General features: G+C 39.9%; 1 protein-coding gene across 2 annotated transcripts in view; it reads left to right on the forward strand.

Moving 5' to 3' along the window:
• Positions 1 to 18,046, forward strand: part of ppm1f (protein phosphatase, Mg2+/Mn2+ dependent, 1F) — a 73,300-nt gene that overhangs the window by 22,895 nt on the left and 32,359 nt on the right. For both annotated transcript variants that reach the window (XM_060907421.1, XM_060907422.1), the window contains 3 exons: positions 7,917 to 8,047; positions 10,471 to 10,673; positions 13,107 to 13,295. In XM_060907421.1, the coding sequence (XP_060763404.1) occupies positions 7,917 to 8,047; positions 10,471 to 10,673; positions 13,107 to 13,295 (523 nt within the window). The remainder of the gene's footprint in view (positions 1 to 7,916; positions 8,048 to 10,470; positions 10,674 to 13,106; positions 13,296 to 18,046) is intronic.

Here is an 18,046-nt window from a genome sequence, read left to right on the forward strand (position 1 = left end):
TCGCATACGTCATCGCGTACCTCCGTCAGCGTTTACGTTAGCAAAACGCGACCAAATGCGTCATTGGCTGCGACCAGCCGCTACAGTCAGAGCCAGAAATCTCTGCTGGCAGGGTGTGATTTGTTAACTAACACCACTGAATGGGATATTTGGCGCTTCGTGCACCACATCCGACAGAATGAGGTGTCAGAACACTCATGTAAACAATAAAAGCGAGAATAACAGAACAAAACGTACGCAGTCAAGCAACCGAAAACAATACTCACTCCCAAAGCTTTTTAGCAGCAGCTTGGATTTCAGAAATCGCTGCTCATTCTCAGCTCGAAAGCGAATCAAGCGGCGTGTTTCCTCTGGATAACAACTTAAAACACGTAAATAATGGAGAAAATACATTTATGACAATCTTTCGCCGCGGGAACCGCCATCTTTCTGAAATCCGCATGAAATCTCGCTGAAATCTGCATGGCATTGTGGGAAATCACTCAAACCCCTTCGTTCGGAGTCAGCTCCAGGAAAATCTCCGTTTGGAGGGGTACAGAAGCCCTACCCCTTCCCCTACCCCTCCGCGTTAACTGGGATTGGGATACCCCTACCCCTTCACGTGAACGCGCAAAATGGAGGGGAAGGGCCAAGGGGTTGGTCCAAGGGGTGAAATGGGATTCGGCCTTTATGCTCAGAAAAATGTCTTGACTATATTTTCTATTCATTTTACAACTTATGGTGGTAAATAAAAAAGTGTGACTTTTCATGGAAAACACAAAATTGTCTGGGTGACCCCAAACTTTTGAACGGTAGTGTATGGATGTAATAAATTATCAGATGAAGTTATTCACTACTTCAGTAGTCTTTTAATAGATTCTTTTTCACTCGGACACAAGTCGCTATTTGGACGAGTACTTTTACTTGATCCATTTAAAAAAAAAAATGAAGTAACAATACTTTATACTTGAGTACAGTTTATGGAAATGTATCCAGATACAGCGTGTTTGCGGCTGCAGGTCTGCACATCATAGAAAAGTCAACTTTTGTCCGTGATTGTTATTTAGTGTATAAAGTGACGTCAAGTGGCTGACCCATACGTCGCCATTCTGTATTGCCAATTCAAATTTAGATATATTTATGGACTTCAGTAAGTGTCAGTTATGTTTTGGTGTGTTTTGGCTTTTTGATTTTGAATGTACATTTTATAAATTCTTAAAGCATCACAGTAACTCTGCATTGTTTGGGTCTCTGTGTTTTTTGATTGGATCATTTTCTTAACTCTGTTCCAATATCTTGGCATCTCGATCTCGGTCGCTTTCTTAATCTGTTTTTTGTTTTCTTTCCTTTCTTTTCTCTCTCGTGTGTGTGTGTATGTTTATTTCCCACTCTTTCTGTTTGTAGTACATTCCTCATGGCAGACTTCCTGTTCACGAATGAACCATTGTTCTACCCACTTCCTTTCGATCAGAGTTCATTTCCTCTTCGTGTAGCACCGTGTTGTGTTCAGAATGTTGCTCCGAGCACATTTATCTGATTCAACTTTGACTGGAATGGATCAAATTTGTTTACTATTCTGTGCCTAAAAAATGACACGGTATGCCGTGTTTTTAGGAAGCAACACTCTTGATTAGTGCTCCAGTGCACTCATCAGCTACATAAGTATAAATATAGGTCCCACGTGAAGCGAAAAAGAGGATCTAGGCCAACTACAGGAGTCTCTTTTTAGCTAGATGATGTCATGTTAAAGTTTTAGTGTCTCTCTACCTATAATAATAATAATAATAATAATAATTATTATTATTATTATTATTATTATTATTATCTAACACCTTTATAAACTGTCATTTGCAGAATTGCAGTGCAACGAATATGGTTTCTTAATTTCATACGTCCGTTTACATTTTTATGACCTAAAAACTAGCTCCGCCCCCAGCCACTTATAAGGTATAAGTAGTTTTAATAGGAGGTGAGGAAAAGAAGGCGGGATCTCAGGAGGATATTTCACATTTGAACTTTTATCCTGGAATTCACTCAGAATTGTTTGGGAAAAGATGTGAAGGTGAAGTCAAGTGGAAATCCTGGGCTGTCCTGGACAATTCCCAAAAGATTAGCAGGAGTGCTGGTGAATTAAAAGACCTTGATGTGTTACGAGGAAAGAGGATGATCCGTTTATGACGCTGTTTGATTAAAGCATTAGCACTGTAAAGTCAAAACAGATGGAAAATTGAAGGAAGAGGCGAGTTTTTAAGAACGACGTTCTTCCTCAGACTCAAACACACATTAAAATGTAAATACGCCAAGTGCATTGTGGCGATGTTGGATTTGTTGTACACAACATTCTATACAGCAGTGTTTCTCAACCAGTGGGTCGTGAAGCGCCATCTAGTGGGCCGCAATTTTTATTTTTTATTTTTCCAAGTCGAAGCTAATTTTTAAGGACGGTATATACCCTGTCCACACTAGGGATTTTGTACCGATACGAAACTACTTTCTTACCGCAACACCTGTCCACACTAGCAACTATACCGGTACTGTAGCGGTATAACTGTATCGGTACGAAACCCACAAATGTATGGGTTTCGTACCGGTACAGTATTGGTACTGTAGCGCTTCGCTGTAGTGTGGACAGATGAAGCTGTTCTGTATCGATACAAATATAATAATGCGCATACGAAAATGAAACGACCGTGGCGCTACATGGAGCAAAGGAAGGGGGAGGAGGGAGGGAGGGAGGGAGGGAGGAAAGAAAGGGGGAGGGAGGGAGGGAGGGAGGAAAGAAAGGGCGAGGGAGGGGGAAAGGGAGGGGGAGGAAAGAGGAGGGGGGAGGGAGATTCGTTTTCTGTTTCTTTCTCAGCTGCCTCGCGCGTTTTATACGATTCGACTGAATAAATGACCACCAGAAATACAGAATTAAGTTAAAAGCGCACACACGTTGTTTCATCCGCCATATTCTCGGAAGGAAGTTACTCGGTAACCACGAAAACAGTTCTCGCACGCGCATTTCAACTACCGTGAAAGAAAACCGCAAACGTTTCTCGCTAGTGTGGACAGATGCACTAAACTGTACCGGTATACTTTGTATCGATACAGTTATACCACTTTCGTACCGGTATAAGTGTGAACACAGCAATAATTGCTGGGTTGCATCCGACGTCACATCCGCCTCATTAGATATGAAAAACATGAAGTGGTGGTCAGCTAAGCTCACTGTTCATGAATCTTTGCTATCTCTGGGGCGCCTTGCTAGTCGGTAAAATGCCCTATGCTTGCGTTACTTTGAGCTGTTTGAATCAAACAAACCATGAAGCTGAAGTTTCTTCCGGGTTCCCTGTGAACCGGTAAAAAAAAAAAAAGAGTGAAAGAGCGAAGGATTTTACGAAAAGGTGGCTCTTGAACCTCAGAGGGAGCCGAGTTGAACGCTCGAGTTTGCAGTAATCATGTTGTAAAAGGTTTGTAAATTCCTCTGATTTGTTTCATTTGGATTCGCAAATCACTTTTCTTGCCATTTTCTGTTATTTTTATGATGTTTTGAAGTTCAGGAGACGCTTAAATCCTCGTGTTTTTGTTGACCGTTTGATCGTGTTCGCCAAATTGTAAACTAACGTGTATAATATGTTGTCGTGAATCCCTGGTGTGGGTGGAGTACAGAAGCACGGCGGGCGGGTACTGAAGTTCTTGCAAACTTTATTTTATCTAGCTTTTCAGCTTCACTCGTGCTACTTATTTATTCATTCATTTATTCAATCTCACACACACACACGTGCTCTGCTTTCCCCCTCCTTTTATGCTCCATCCCTGCAACAAACACACACACCCACATTAATTGACACTAGGTGTAATGACTTAGCCACTTACCTTCCCCGACCCCACCCTCCATTCACTAACTGCTGCTTGGCCACGCCCCGGTTGCCACATATGTGTCAGGGTTTTTTCTAGAAAAATTTAGTATGAGGGCGCTCACCATGGCGAGGGAGCGAAGCGGGGGGGGATATGGTGCCGGTTGTCCCTCCCCGCCGTGCAAAGCCTTTGAAAAATGCTCCAATGGGACATTGTGAGGCTATCTGAGAGGGAAATTGTAACAAATTGTCTGTCAACATTGAAAAAGAAAGAAGTAATCTTCTTCTGCCCCGGACAGTCTTTGGCTTTCTTCCGTTTCGTGCCGCGGGATGACATCTTTAAATGCCCAAGTGTCAACAAAAACAACTCGCGAACTACTTCTGTCAAAAGCTCCCGCGCCGGTGGGTGAAAGGTCATTCAGTCTCGAGAAATCTCGCTCTACAAGTCAGCTGACCTTGTATGTAACCCATGTCAAATCTCGCGAGAGCAGCCGCGACAAGTAAACAACTAAACAACATGGCAACTCAGTCTGGAAAACGCCAATTCGGATTGTTTTTGCACCGTCTGGCGGTGTATCTACTATGATTGGAATATTTTTGGAGCAATTATAACGTATTTGATGATCAGACACATTGTCACGTAGTGTTGCTGGGATGTTTTCACGGAGTCGGTAAGTGTGCGCACGCCGAGAGTAAGAGGGCGCAGCGCCCCTGTTCCCCCGTTTAGACGAAAGCCTGTGTGTAATACCCAGGTGTTTAAAGGTGTTTCTGTTGATCTTTGTAAATAGTTTACCTGGAAGAGAAGAGCAGGGAGGATTGAGAATCGAGCAGCTGTGGTTTGTTTACACCCGATACTAAAACTTGTCGTGTCCTATCAACCATCGCAAAGACATGTACAAAAAGCCCAAGAATGCATACTTTCCCAGATATAAACAGTACAGGTTTTATCTTGTAGTGTCCTGATCTCCAGATCTTTAACCCAACCACATATAAAAAGTTAGGCCATTATTAAAAAATGTTCTGTTTCCGGTCCACCGGCCGGGTGAGTGCCGTTTGTGCGGGTGAATTTTTTTTTAACGCCGGTTTTTCGACATTTTTTTCGGGTTCGTAAATCTAAAATCGAACTTGACATTTACACATTCCCAGGGCTTTCCACTAAGGCTCATACTAGCCAGCCATGACAAATACCGTAACTAGCCAGCCGGGGGGGGAGAGTAAACACAAAATAAACTCCTGTGCACGCAGTTCCCAGGATTAAATGTATTTTCCACAGACCATTTATTTATTCACTTTACTCAAATACAAAGTAAAAAGGCAGTAAATCTTCTTTCTTTTCTTGAGTATTGCATCATGAGGCGTTCCTGGCTTGTAAATCTCTTATTTTCGGTGCATGACACATTCACGCAACTGAGCATGCTATGAATTAACAACGACAACGGTCTGCAGTGGCGGCTACACAATTAAACACTCAGCGAACATTTCTCCATTTGTGTTTTGAAAATACACTCCAACCACTCAGTTTGGTTTCATTTACAACCAACGGTGCCTTTTGATGCCAGCACATAATTGAACGAGAGAAGACTGGTTTACCGGAGACAAAATAAGCGTCATCTCTGCTTCTGTTCCCTCCGACAGCCCCGACACACTACTGCCTCCACTGAGTGCGCGCGCACGCGCACACACACCGCATGTCGGGGCCGTGGATGAGTTACTCTCCCTGGATCAACAAAGTCGGCGGGGAATTTGTGGTTATTATCGGTACAAACAGCGCGAATCACAACTTAAATGAGTGCGGTTCAGTTTGGCATTATTGTCAGTCTCTTAGATAAACATTTAATTTTATTAAAATCGAAAATTAATATTTAGAGCCTGTGGGCTACAAAAATAAGTCATTAAAGTAGCCGGCTGGACTTAATTGTATGGCCGGCAGCCGGCGCTTGTGGAAAGCCCTGCATTCCGCACAGAATGTAGAATTGAATCAGCTCTGCGCATGCGCCGTGCGGCACAAAAAAAATGGCAGCCACCATGAAGGAAGGAGATCCGGAGTTTTCAAACATTTGCTTAAGTATGAAATGGTATTCTAGCGAACAGCAAAATAGTAAAGATTCAGAAAAACAAATCATTCAGTGATCATTTTAATAGTGTAATTTCATCCGAACTAGGCCTAACGCTCGATTTAGAACTACAAAAAGTCCGTGTGTCGGACATTTTAAGTACCTTTGTAAAAGTTTTGCAAATGTTGCAGTCAGCATTTAAAATGCTAACTTAAAGTTTTTGTACAAGTTTCAGTTGATTAAACTGTCATATATTTTATTAAATGTGTCTGCTTTTGTAATAAAGTACTGAAAGAAAAAGCAAACACAGCATTGCGATTTCTTACCCATCCATTTAAAAAAAAAAAAATCCCTCCCTCCCGACTGAAAATTTTTTTTGCTCACCCGGTGGACAGGAAACGGATTTTTTTTTCAGGTTTTCATCTGTGTGTCCATGTAGAACGATGTCTGCAGCACCAGATAGTTTGAGATGTCGGGGAATTCAACAGATGGATAATTTTCCAGCTTGTAGGAAAAATCCTTCTTTGTTAGCGTGTAAGGGTCTAATCCCATTGAGTGCTTCCTACTGTATATCTACTTCTTGGTTTGAATAACTTGTTTGTTTGCTGGACACAAACATGGCAATAAGTTCTTGTGTTAATGGACCAGACTCCACTTTTGGATCATTAATCCCTTTTGACTGAGAATGCCCTGCGTGCATGGTTCAGTTTCTGGCACATCCATACAGTTTTACATCCATACCACCCACGTGCAATGAACCGGTGCTACAGGTGCTCTAGCCCCTGCCCCTTTTCTGTTTGCTGTCCAAAGTGCCCTTTTCATAGGGACTTTTTTTTTTTTTTTTTTTAATATTTGTAAAAGATAAGTTAGCTCCAACATCAATATTCTCTACAATTTGACAATATATGAAATTATAGATTTATAAAATATTTTTCTATTTAAATGCGGGCATCAATCCGTGACGTCATGCATTCAGTGAGCCTCCGTGCAGAAAGCGCATGCAGGCGGTTGACAGTGGGAGACAGTGCGAGGAACGGCATGGTAAGGTCACACTGAAAGTCTCCTTTCATTTCTATCTGAACATGCAATATTGTGCAGCTTAGAACACAACAGTAAATGCGTAGGGTTGTTTATCATTTAATGAAGCCGCCTAGGCTATATTTAAACCGTTTGCTCCATCCATTTCATTAACGTGGCAGATTCGGAAACTTTAGTTTGAACGACAGCGTTAATAACATATATTCTAGCAGCTTCGAAAACTTAAGGCTGAATGACGACGTCCACAACATATTCTAGGCTGTCAGACCTTCTTCTGCTGGCAATTGAGAAAGATATCCATATTGAATACAGTGTTGTCATAGACATTTTCAAGAACATGGCAAACCGAAGACTGCTGCTTTGAAGAATACTGCAGCATTTAGATGGATCTCACTCACTCACACACACACACACACACACACACACACAGAATGTTCAGTTGCAATTGAAATTTAGTTTTGAATAAAGTTAACTTGTGTGAAAAATTTGTTCCAAGTGCCCTTTTTTGAATGTTGAGCCCCTGCCCCTCCAAAGGTCTTTGCACGGCCCTGATCCATACAATACCTACAATTAAAAACGGTTTGTTTTTATTGCGTTTTATTTAATTTCTGGGCTGCCATCTGTAACAGGGAATGATGTTGCATCCCATTAACACACTTTACAATAGATTATTAGATTCTAATAGAATAGATGAGCCAAAATAACTGGGGGGGGGTCTTTTTTTTTAATGGGCCCCGATTCATGATGAGTATGAAGAAGTGGGTTTAAAAAAAAAAAAGGCAGAAAAGGTTGAGAACCCCTGCTATACAGTAAGAAACCATCTGAACACGGCAAGTTTGCGTGATGTAAAAGTGAACATGAATAGTAGCGTTATTCTGATAATCTCCTGGGTTTTTATAGAAATGACCTGGAAGTTTTCAGTGATATTTGCAGTTTGCCTTGTGATCTCTCACACTGCACTTTTGATTCAGTTCTCCACTTTTCCTGTGCTTGTGTTTGCATGCAGAAACGCCCCTGGCTGGTTGAGTGCATCCATGAGCCATGCTGCGGTCACTGAGCTCCTGAAAGATGACCTTTCACCTTTCCACTGCCCTAAAGACCCTGAACAGCAGCAGGAGGGTGAAGCAGAAGTAGTTTGTGAGTAGCGGAACACATTTAGGCTTTATACTTGGATTTATATATTTATCTCGACCCCTTGGTTTTTTTTTCCCCCAAGTTTAGGTTTTATAGAACTTCATGTATCAGGATTTACATCATAGTGGGCCTGTTAAGCATAACAATTGTGCACAAAATGAAAAAAGCATGAAACTTTCAGGGTTTGTTCTTGAAGGCATAAGCTTTAATTTGAGACGTGGAGGCATTCTCAGTTTGACCTCTGGGGTCAGCTAGAGGTCATTGACCTCCATGATATCACATTTCTATGCATGAAATTAGAAAAGGCTGCATCTTAACATCTAAATGTGATGTAAATGTAAAATAAATGTGTTTTTTCATGTGCCTGGACATGAAAAAAATCACATATAATACTGATATTCCTCTTAGGTGTAACTTCAGGGGTCAGGTAGAGGTCATTGACCTTTGAAATTTGAAGTTTCTATGCATGAAATTCTAAACGGGTGTATCTTAGGATCTAAATGTGATAGAAATGTGAAGTTGATGTGTATTTCCTTGTTTCTGACCATGAGAAACCCATTTTTGATACTGATATTACTCTTACAGGTCATCTCTGGGGTCAGCTAGAGGTCACTGACCTCCAGCATAATGCATTTCTATGCATAAAATTAGAAACGGGTGTACCTCAGGTTCTAAATGTGATAGAAATGTAAACTAAATTTGTATTTCTATGATTCTGTACATGAGAAACCCATTTTTGATACTGATATCATTCTGAGAGGTCAACATCATGGAGAACAGGCAAGGTTGGGAAACATCCCACATTTTGATAAATCTATATAAAAATCTCATGTGTTTTGGATTGTAAGAAACAATTCCATATGAATATGAACATGACAGAAATATACTTCAACTTGTCAGAAATGATAAACTTTAACTAATCAAAAACTTGAACTACAATCAAAACTCTAAATGCAGTGTAAACAGTTGAACAGGTTCCATAAAGAACATTTTAAAATCACTATAGTATCTACATTTATTCTAAGGGCCTTGACCTTTGGGGATTACAATGTTGGCCTACAAATTGTAACTACAGAACACTGGAAAACAGAACACTGAAAACAGAACACGGAAAACAGAACACTGGAAAACCACACCCCTTGCCCCACTCTGAACCGCGGGAAAATAATGGGCTACACACAAAACATGAACATGAAAATTCCGTTGAATCTCTACCTCTGCTAGACTGACATATAGTTATTCCTGTGAATTTAGAATTGCCCTATCAATGTCCAACATTAAAATGACTGAAAATTAAACTACAATATACTCTATTCTTCAACTCTAGTGCAAATGAGAGCAAATGCTCCAAAACATTACTCACTTCGAAATTATCAATGGAAATGGGGCAACTGTGTTCAGCTTCTGACATAGTTTGTGACCACACTGGAGATGTTTTACTTATCAGAAATGAGTTGTGTCATGTCCAGAAACATGGAATCATATATTTACTTTACATTTACAGTATTTCACATTTTAATCCAAAGATAGATTGTTTCTAATTTCATGCTTAGAAATGCATTATCGTGGAGGTCAGTGACCTCTAGCTGACCTCAGAGGTGACTTATAAAAATATCAGTATTAGAAATTAGTTTATCATGGCCAGAAACATGGAAATACACATTTAGTTTACATTTCTATCACATTTAGAACCTAAGATACACCCGTTTCTAATTTCGTGCATAGATATGCATTATGCTGGAGGTCAGTGACCTCTAGCTGACCCCAGAGATGACCTGTAAGAGTAATACCAGTATTAAAAATGGGTTTCTCATGGTCAGAAACAAGGAAATACACATTAATTTCACATTTCTATCACATTTAGATCCTAAGATACACCCGTCTAGAATGTCATGCATAGAAACTTCAAATTTCAATGACCTCTACCTGACCCCTGGAGTTACCCCTAAGAGGAATCTCAGTATTATATATGATTTTTTCATGCCCAGTAACATGGAAAAACACATTTATTTTATATTTACATCACATTTAGGTGTTAAAATACAGCCTTTTCTAATTTCATGCATAGAAATGTGATATCATGGAGGTCAATGATCTCTAGCTGACCCCAGAGGTCAAACTGAGAATGCCTCCACGTCTCAAATTAAAGCTTATGCCTTCAAGAACAAACTCTGAAAGTTTCGTGCTTTTTTCATTTTGTGCACAATTCTTCTGATAATAAGAGCTTAACAGCCCCACTATCAGTGTAAAAGTGTACTAGACTGGATAATGCAGCATGGCTGCCCCCTGGTGTTCGTATAAAATACTACAGCCTGACAGTTTAGAGAGACGATTTATTCTCATGTTTCGTAAATCTAATTATAAACAATAATTCGATCGCATTCTATAAGTCTCAGTCTAAAGTCACTCTGATTTCCTCTCCACAGTGCTGCAGTCTGAACCTGTTCAGCGTCTCTTTATCAACAAGCTGAGAGAAGTGGGTGTGGCCTGGCAGAAACAGCTGCCCAATCCGACGCCTCGGTCCTCACGGTCCCGCCTCTGCTCTGTCCACGCCATTCGGAACACACGCAGGAAGATGGAGGATCGTCACGTGTTGCTGCCGGAGTTTAACCAGCTTTTTGGGTTACAGGTCGGGGGTTAGGCTCAGACTTCTTATCAAGCTCTGCTCAGTCTCATCACCTCAACTTGCGTTAAGAGTGCAGTGTGTGTTTGTTCCGAGTCCTGATTGTGCCATATCTGAAGGATTGCAGATGTTTTCCTGAGGCAGGAGCGAGACATCTGACAAATGAAACCTCATACCCCTCAGACATCTCCTTTGTCTCCTGTGTAAAAAAAAAAAAAAAAATTTAAATTAAATTAAATATGGGCTTCTAAATCAAACTGCCATCAAACCAAAATTAAGTTTTGTACTTTAGGTGGTTGTTTTGTAATTTAGATTTTTAAATTGGCTAATAAGAGAAGATTTGTAAATCGGTTGTTAAAATTGGCTCATAAGTTAAGTTTTATAATTTAGCTCTGTAAATTAGCTAGCAAATTGTTTCGGGAATTAGCTCGTTAATTTAGCTAGCAAGTTGTTTTGGAAATTAGCTTTTAAATTAGCTAGCAAGTTGTTTTGTAATTTAGCTCATTAAATTAGCTAGTAAGTTGTTTTGGAAATTAGCTGTTAAATTAGCTAGCAAGTTAAGTTTTGTAAATTAACTAGCAAGTTGTTTTGTAATTTAGCTTGTTAAATTAGCTAGCAAGTAAAGTTTTGGAAATTAGCTTTTAAATTAGCTAGCAGGTTAAGTTTTGTAATTTAGATCTGTAAATTAGCTAGCAAGTTAAATTTTGTAAATTAGCTTTTAAATTAACTAGCAAGTTGTTTTGGAAATTAGCTTTTAAATTAGGTAGCAGGTTAAGTTTTGTTAATTAGCCAACAAGTTATCTTTTGTAATTTTGCTATTTAAATTAGCTAGCAAGTTGTTTTGGAAATTAGCTAACAAATTTTGTAATTTACTTCTGTAAATTAGCTAGCAAGTAAAGTTTTGGAAATTAGCTTTTAAATTAGCTAGCAGTGTAAGTTTTGTAAATTAGCTTGTTAATTAGCCAACAAGTTATATATTTTGTAATTTAGCTATTTAAATCAGCTAGCAAGTTGTTTTGGAAATTAGCTTTTAAATTAGCAAGTTAAGTTTTGTAAATTAGCTAGCAAGTTTTTTTTGTAATTTAGCTTGTTAAATTAGCTAGCAAGTTGTTTTGGAAATTAGCTTTTAAATTAGCTAGCAAGTGGTTTTGGAAATTAGCTTTTAAATTAGCTAGCAGGTTAAGTTTTGTAATTTAGATCTGTAAATTAGCCAGCAAGTTAAATTTTGTAAATTAGCTTTTAAATTAACTAGCAAGTTGTTTTGGAAATTAGCTTTTAAATTAGGTAGCAGGTTAAGTTTTGTTAATTAGCCAACAAGTTATCTTTTGTAATTTTGCTATTTAAATTAGCTAGCAAGTTGTTTTGGAAATTAGCTTTTAAATTAGCTAACAAGTTTTGTAATTTACTTCTGTAAATTAGTTAGCAAGTCAAGTTTTGGAAATTAGCTTTTAAATTAGCTAGCAGTGTAAGTTTTGTAAATTAGCTTGTTAATTAGCCAGCAAGTTATATATTTTGTAATTTAGCTATTTAAATCAGCTAGCAAGTTGTTTTGGAAATTAGCTTTTAAATTAGCTAACAAGTTATGTTTTGTAATTTAGCTCTGTAAATTAGCTAGCAAGTTAAGTTTTGGAAATTAGCTTGTTAATTAGCCAACAAGTTGTTTTATATTTTGTAATTTAGCTATTTAAATCAGCTAGCAAGTTGTTTTGGAAATTAACTTTTAAATTAGCTAACAAGTTGTGTTTTGTAATTTAGCTCATTAAATTAGCTAGCAAGTTAAGTATTGTTTTCATAGCTAATGCCGCTTTAGCAGTCATTCCATCAGTTAAACATGAACTAACCAGTGAGCCAAATTTAAGGTTTGTCTGAGGTTAGTAAAATATTTTTCACGACTGATTGCTGAGTAGACGAGCTCGTCCTGCAGGCCAGGGCATGATGATCCTGCAGTCAGATCTTCCCATTGGTTAAAAATATTTATTCTTGAATAATCGACTGTTTAAACGTGAACACTTCTTGCTTTCACTCGGGTAGATTTTCAGCTCCATAACATTTTGACTCGGTACCCGTATGTTTACTGAAGTCCAGTTTCTCTGTGCTTGTTCCACCCCTGGCTGTTTCTCTTTATCTTGAAGTTGTACAGAATGTGATACCTTTCACAGTTTCTTTCTGAAAATGCTGGTAGGTTGAGTGAAGCCGCAGGGATGGAACACCGCTTCGGTTTCCACCGTGTGAAACACATTTAAGAACAGTGAGAGTTGAAGTAATGTGATGACTAAACAAGTCATAAAGCAATCAAACCAGGAATGAAACCGTATTATAAATTTGAAAAGACTTGTAATAGCGGAACACTGCATGTAGCTGCCTGGTAGAAATTGTACAACGTCTCCTCTTAATCTACTCCGAGAAAAATGCTTCTGATGAAGGTTTTCTTTCCTACAGGATGGTGTGGAGCGTGAGTATTACGCTGTGTTTGATGGTCACGGAGGAGTCGACGCTGCCACCTACTCTTCTACTCACCTGCACGTCATCCTCAGCCAACAGGAGACGCTGAAGAGCGACACCACCACGGCCTTTAAAAACTCCTTCATACAAACAGATGGCATGTTCAGGATCAAGGCCAGGAGAGAGGTGTGAGCGAGCAGAAGTGTACTTCATTATAAATTTAATTTTTTTCATAATGGCAAATTCAGTATAACATACACAAGTACAAATACCTCTTATGTGTCTGAAGTAAAGAATAAACCACTTGTGGGTGTGTTGTTATTGGAAAATAATCACCGCTGTGGTATTGTAGTGAGAGCCAACGCAAAGTGGAGTCACTCTCACCACCCTGACCTGAATTATTTTCCGATAACAGCACATCTCGAAGTGTTTTCTCTCACTTATATGATGGCAGTTTATCAACAGTGACTTTCTTTAATTTATTAACAAATGACTGGTTATACTTTTTATCCATTTATAGTTACATTTAAAGGTCATAGGCAAGGGTCGGAGGTGGAACGTAGAATATCAACTTTTTATTTTCTAGAAGAACGACCCAAAAAGCGAATTCAATCTTCCTGGTGTCTAATTTGCACCCTAAAATTGAATAAAACGGTTCAAATATACTGTTTTGCGCAAGTTCTGAAGGTTCGTTTACTGTACATCTCACTTAGGCGCACTTTTACCGCCAGGGGGCGTTGTTGTGACGTCATTCAAGGCAAACAGACTGGGAGCAGTTCTGTGTTTACTTGCGAACCGAGCACACGCGTACAGACTTTGGTCGTAAGAGGTTGTGTAAAATGTCTGATAGCGATTTTGAAGTAAGAACTCTCCAAATTGAATATCGAGAGGTGAAACCATACATGTATGAACCAAGGGCGGCTGGTGCATAAGGGCGATTGGGCGACGCACTGCCAAAACGAAAAAAAAAAGGTTTTTTTTCTTTTTTTAAAACAAACTTTCACCAGCGCTGCTCGAGGCCGTTTTAATCTGTCTCTGGGTATCATTGTCCAATCAGGGTGGTCTTGCTTCTAGAGTACCGCCCCTTTTGGGGCGATTTCAGTCACACTGAAAATCGCCCAAGAGTTCACTGATAGAGTCCCATGTTAATATATTTTTTTTCTCCTGACTGACACTTCAGTGCAATCTCTATGGGTTCCGGGGGGGCTTGCCCTAACGTGCTTACGTCACTGCGAAGCGCGGCAAAGTTGCGTTCGATCCGCTCAGTTTCTGAGGTGAGATGGATGCGGAAAGCAATTCAGTACGGTCCTTAAAAGAAGTTCCATTTAGTCAGCGATCAAATCGAGCTAAATTGGCAACAAAACAAGCTGGACCCCCTCGACCAAATCTAAACATAAAACAAATTTCGACAAGGGGGGGCAATCATATACTCGAGGTTTTACTTCAATATGGTCCCAGCGCAAATCCTGGCGAGCTGGCTGCAAGGACGCCTCAGCGGTTTTCTGCTCCCCCTGCTTACTTTTCCACCCTGGAGGTGGCTCCACGGACAACACTGCTTGGACGGTCACTGGAGTTTCGGACACGCATCATTTGTCGGAGAAAATAAAAAAACATGAGTCATCAAAGATTCACATGGGCAGCTGCCTGAAATTTTCGGCTTTTGGGAGCGTGAACATCGCTACACAACTGGATGAGGGCTACAGGCTAGCAGTTCACCGCCACAACGATGAGGTGAGCAAGAACAGGCACATATTAAACCGGCTCATCCAATGCACGAAATTTTGTGGAGTGTTCGAGTTAGCTCTACGAGGCAAAGACGAAACTGGGCTCCAGTCACCGTGGTGTTTTTCTGGGTTTGGTTGACTTCGTGACACACACACACGCAGTCACAGAATCCGTTCACTTTTGATGTTTTCAAGGTGCATTTTTATATTTGCCACACTTTGCTCTGAGAGTTAGCACTTTGGTAATATCCTTAGTAAATACCAGTAATTGCAAGATCTAACGATCCACTCATCTATTTATTCAACTGCTATTGTTATGTTAGCCAACTATTTACACTGTTTTGTTACAGTAAGTGCACTTTCCTGTTTGTCTTTAAGTTGCACAGTCTGTAAAATTCTTGCTGGTCATGGAGTTTGAAGTACAAAATCTATTTACAGAACATTCTGTAGAACAGTTGACTTGCTACGTAGGTCAATTTACTTCAGTCCTGTGGACATTTATGGTCCGTGTAGACATAACGGGGGAAAATTGCCCCCCCTGAAAAAAAATTCAGGAGCCGCCACTGGTATGAACCTATAGCTGTTGCGAAGCAATCGGTGAATGTGGCTCACTGGTGTGACCGTGCGGCCTCGGAATCGGACAGCGACTCGGCCGACTCTGATCGCAGTGACGCCGGACTTCAACAAGACTCACGCCTAAGGCTGTGTACCGGTACTGTGTACCGGTACTGTACCGTGAAAATCGATTTGGTACAGGTCCAAAATACCAGATCATGAAGTACCGGTACTGTACCGATATAAATTTACACCAAGTATCTGCTTATTTTGTGACTGAAGATGCGTAAATCCTACCACAAAGACGAAAATTCAGCACTGGAAAAGACGTAAAATGCCACACTGAAACTTGAAATCAGAGCCATCTTTGATTTGAGATCCTCTCACCGCAGTCTCACGAGACATTGCAAGAGCTTGGCTGATCCAGCGTTCTGATTGGTCAAAAAGACTCAAAAGCAGGTCAGACATTTTTCCTTTGCTGGCATTGGCGGCCTTTGTTGCTTTGTGTAATTTTGCCACGTAAGTTAAAGGCCGCGGACTGCATGGAGTGAATTTGTTTACTCTAGTCACTTCTCGTTGTGAGACAACTTCTCAGGTACTTTGAAAGTTTGAACTATATGTTGTCTGTACTCTGTAGTACTCTAGTGTAGTCACTTCTCGCTGTGAGACAACTTATGACTTTTTGTCCCAAGTTAACTAAGTGTGAGACTGAAAGGGTGACTAAGAAGTGAGGTAGGAAACCTAGTAATGTTTGGTTTTCTTTGAATAAAGATACTGACAAGTTGTCAACAGTTTATTAATGTTTCTGTCATTATTGAAGAAGTTCAGAAGAGCACGTTAATTTGTCAAATTGTTCAGGTACAGGTCCGGACCTGTACCTAAACCTCTGTATCGGTACCTGTACCTGATGTTACGTTTAGGTACGCAGCCCTACTCGCGCCCAAACGATTTATCCTGGTAGTTATGATAAATTCTTACTTTCGTCGTAATACTAAATAAGAGCCCTTTTGAAGAATAATTAAACCACACGGGCCCACACATAATCCCAATAATATAACGTGGATTCGTTTATATTGCTAATATAATATATTGCTAATAGTTATACAAGCATTATACTATTTATAGCCGACTCTAAGCGAGGAAATATCCCTTTTGTCTCATTTCCACAATGATTGTACAGGATCCCTCAGGATTCTTGACTTGTCAATTGCAAGCAAAGGTAAAAATGTTTACCACCAATCTTCTCCTTTTTGCTTGAGCGTTGCTGCTCTGTTTCTTCTTCGACTGCTTGATTTTGTGTCCGAATTTTGTCGGAACAGCGTCAGGTTTGAGCCTTCTCTGTCCGACACCAACACCTAAACTCTGCAAAAGATGGGGATTCTTCAAAAAGTGATCGGAGCACAGAGTGGCGTATTTACCCGGCTGCCAACCCTCTCGCTTCACGCGCACAATCCACTCTCTCCACCCCTTCTCCTCTCTCGGAAAAAGGTAAAAACTTCTTCCTGAACCGGTCCCGTTGTTACAGTTCACGGCACAACAATAAGACATGGTTTTTCTTTGGAAATTCCCGAACGCACGTCTGCACTCAAACCGAACGGCGATGCGAATAAACGGAAGTGGACTCAACTCGAGCGATTTGTTTGCCATGAATGACGTCACGTGCCGAGTGGTCACGAAAATCGCCGAGCGGATCCGCGCTAACTTATTCTAACTTATTTTAATTATTACTTGTTAACAATACTTCTCGGGACCAGAAGAAAATTACAGAGGGTTTTTTAGCATATAAAGTTTCAAATATGCATAAATTGAAAACCTTTGCCTATGACCTTTAATGTTGCTGGACACTTGTGAAACAAGTTAGTGCCTGTTATCACTTGTATTTTAGCAGTTATTCAGTTAAATGTTATTTATATAGCACTTTTAACTGTGGACATTGTCACAAAGCAAGTGGCTTTACAGAAAACTTGAAATGTAATCAATTTTTTCCCGAATGAGCAAACCAGAGACAACAGTGGGAAGGGAAAAACTAGCTGAGACTACCCTAAGAAATTTTGAGACAAACCAGGCTCAAAGCCATCCTCATCTGGGTGATGTTGGATTTATAGAGAATATTAAACAGTGGCGCGAAGATATGAAGTTTATCTTTGAGTGTTGAATTTATATATCACAAGTGAGTGAAGTGAAGATAAACTTCATATCATAACTCAACAAAAAAATAAAAATTCACTAGTTAATCAATCAAAAGGATTTTAATTTTGAACCGGTTCGCCATTTTGACAACACACATCCAGTCAGTGGGAAAACACTAGGAGTGACGTCATCAGCGTGAAATATCAGGAATTATTATACATACAGGACACTTTTTCCGATGGGATAAAAACACATGTTCTATTCCATTCTAGCGGGTTTCATTCCTTTGGTTTGATAGCATGTAATATTGTTAGCATATCGCTTATCCTACGTGTATTGGTGTATGCTACCCAATGGAGCATGAGCGTTGAATATGGTTTACGATATTGCATGGTTGTCAAGACCAACATGACGTCACACGTCGGCGCTGATGCAAATATCCCATGAGAGAGTTTTCTGCTGCGCATGCACAGAAGCATTTCTTTGTTTGGCAGGAAAGAGAAAGATGCTTTAAACACCGAAAGGCTA

Source organism: Neoarius graeffei, chromosome 24, assembly GCF_027579695.1.
Source record: "Neoarius graeffei isolate fNeoGra1 chromosome 24, fNeoGra1.pri, whole genome shotgun sequence".
NCBI lineage: Eukaryota > Metazoa > Chordata > Actinopteri > Siluriformes > Ariidae > Neoarius > Neoarius graeffei.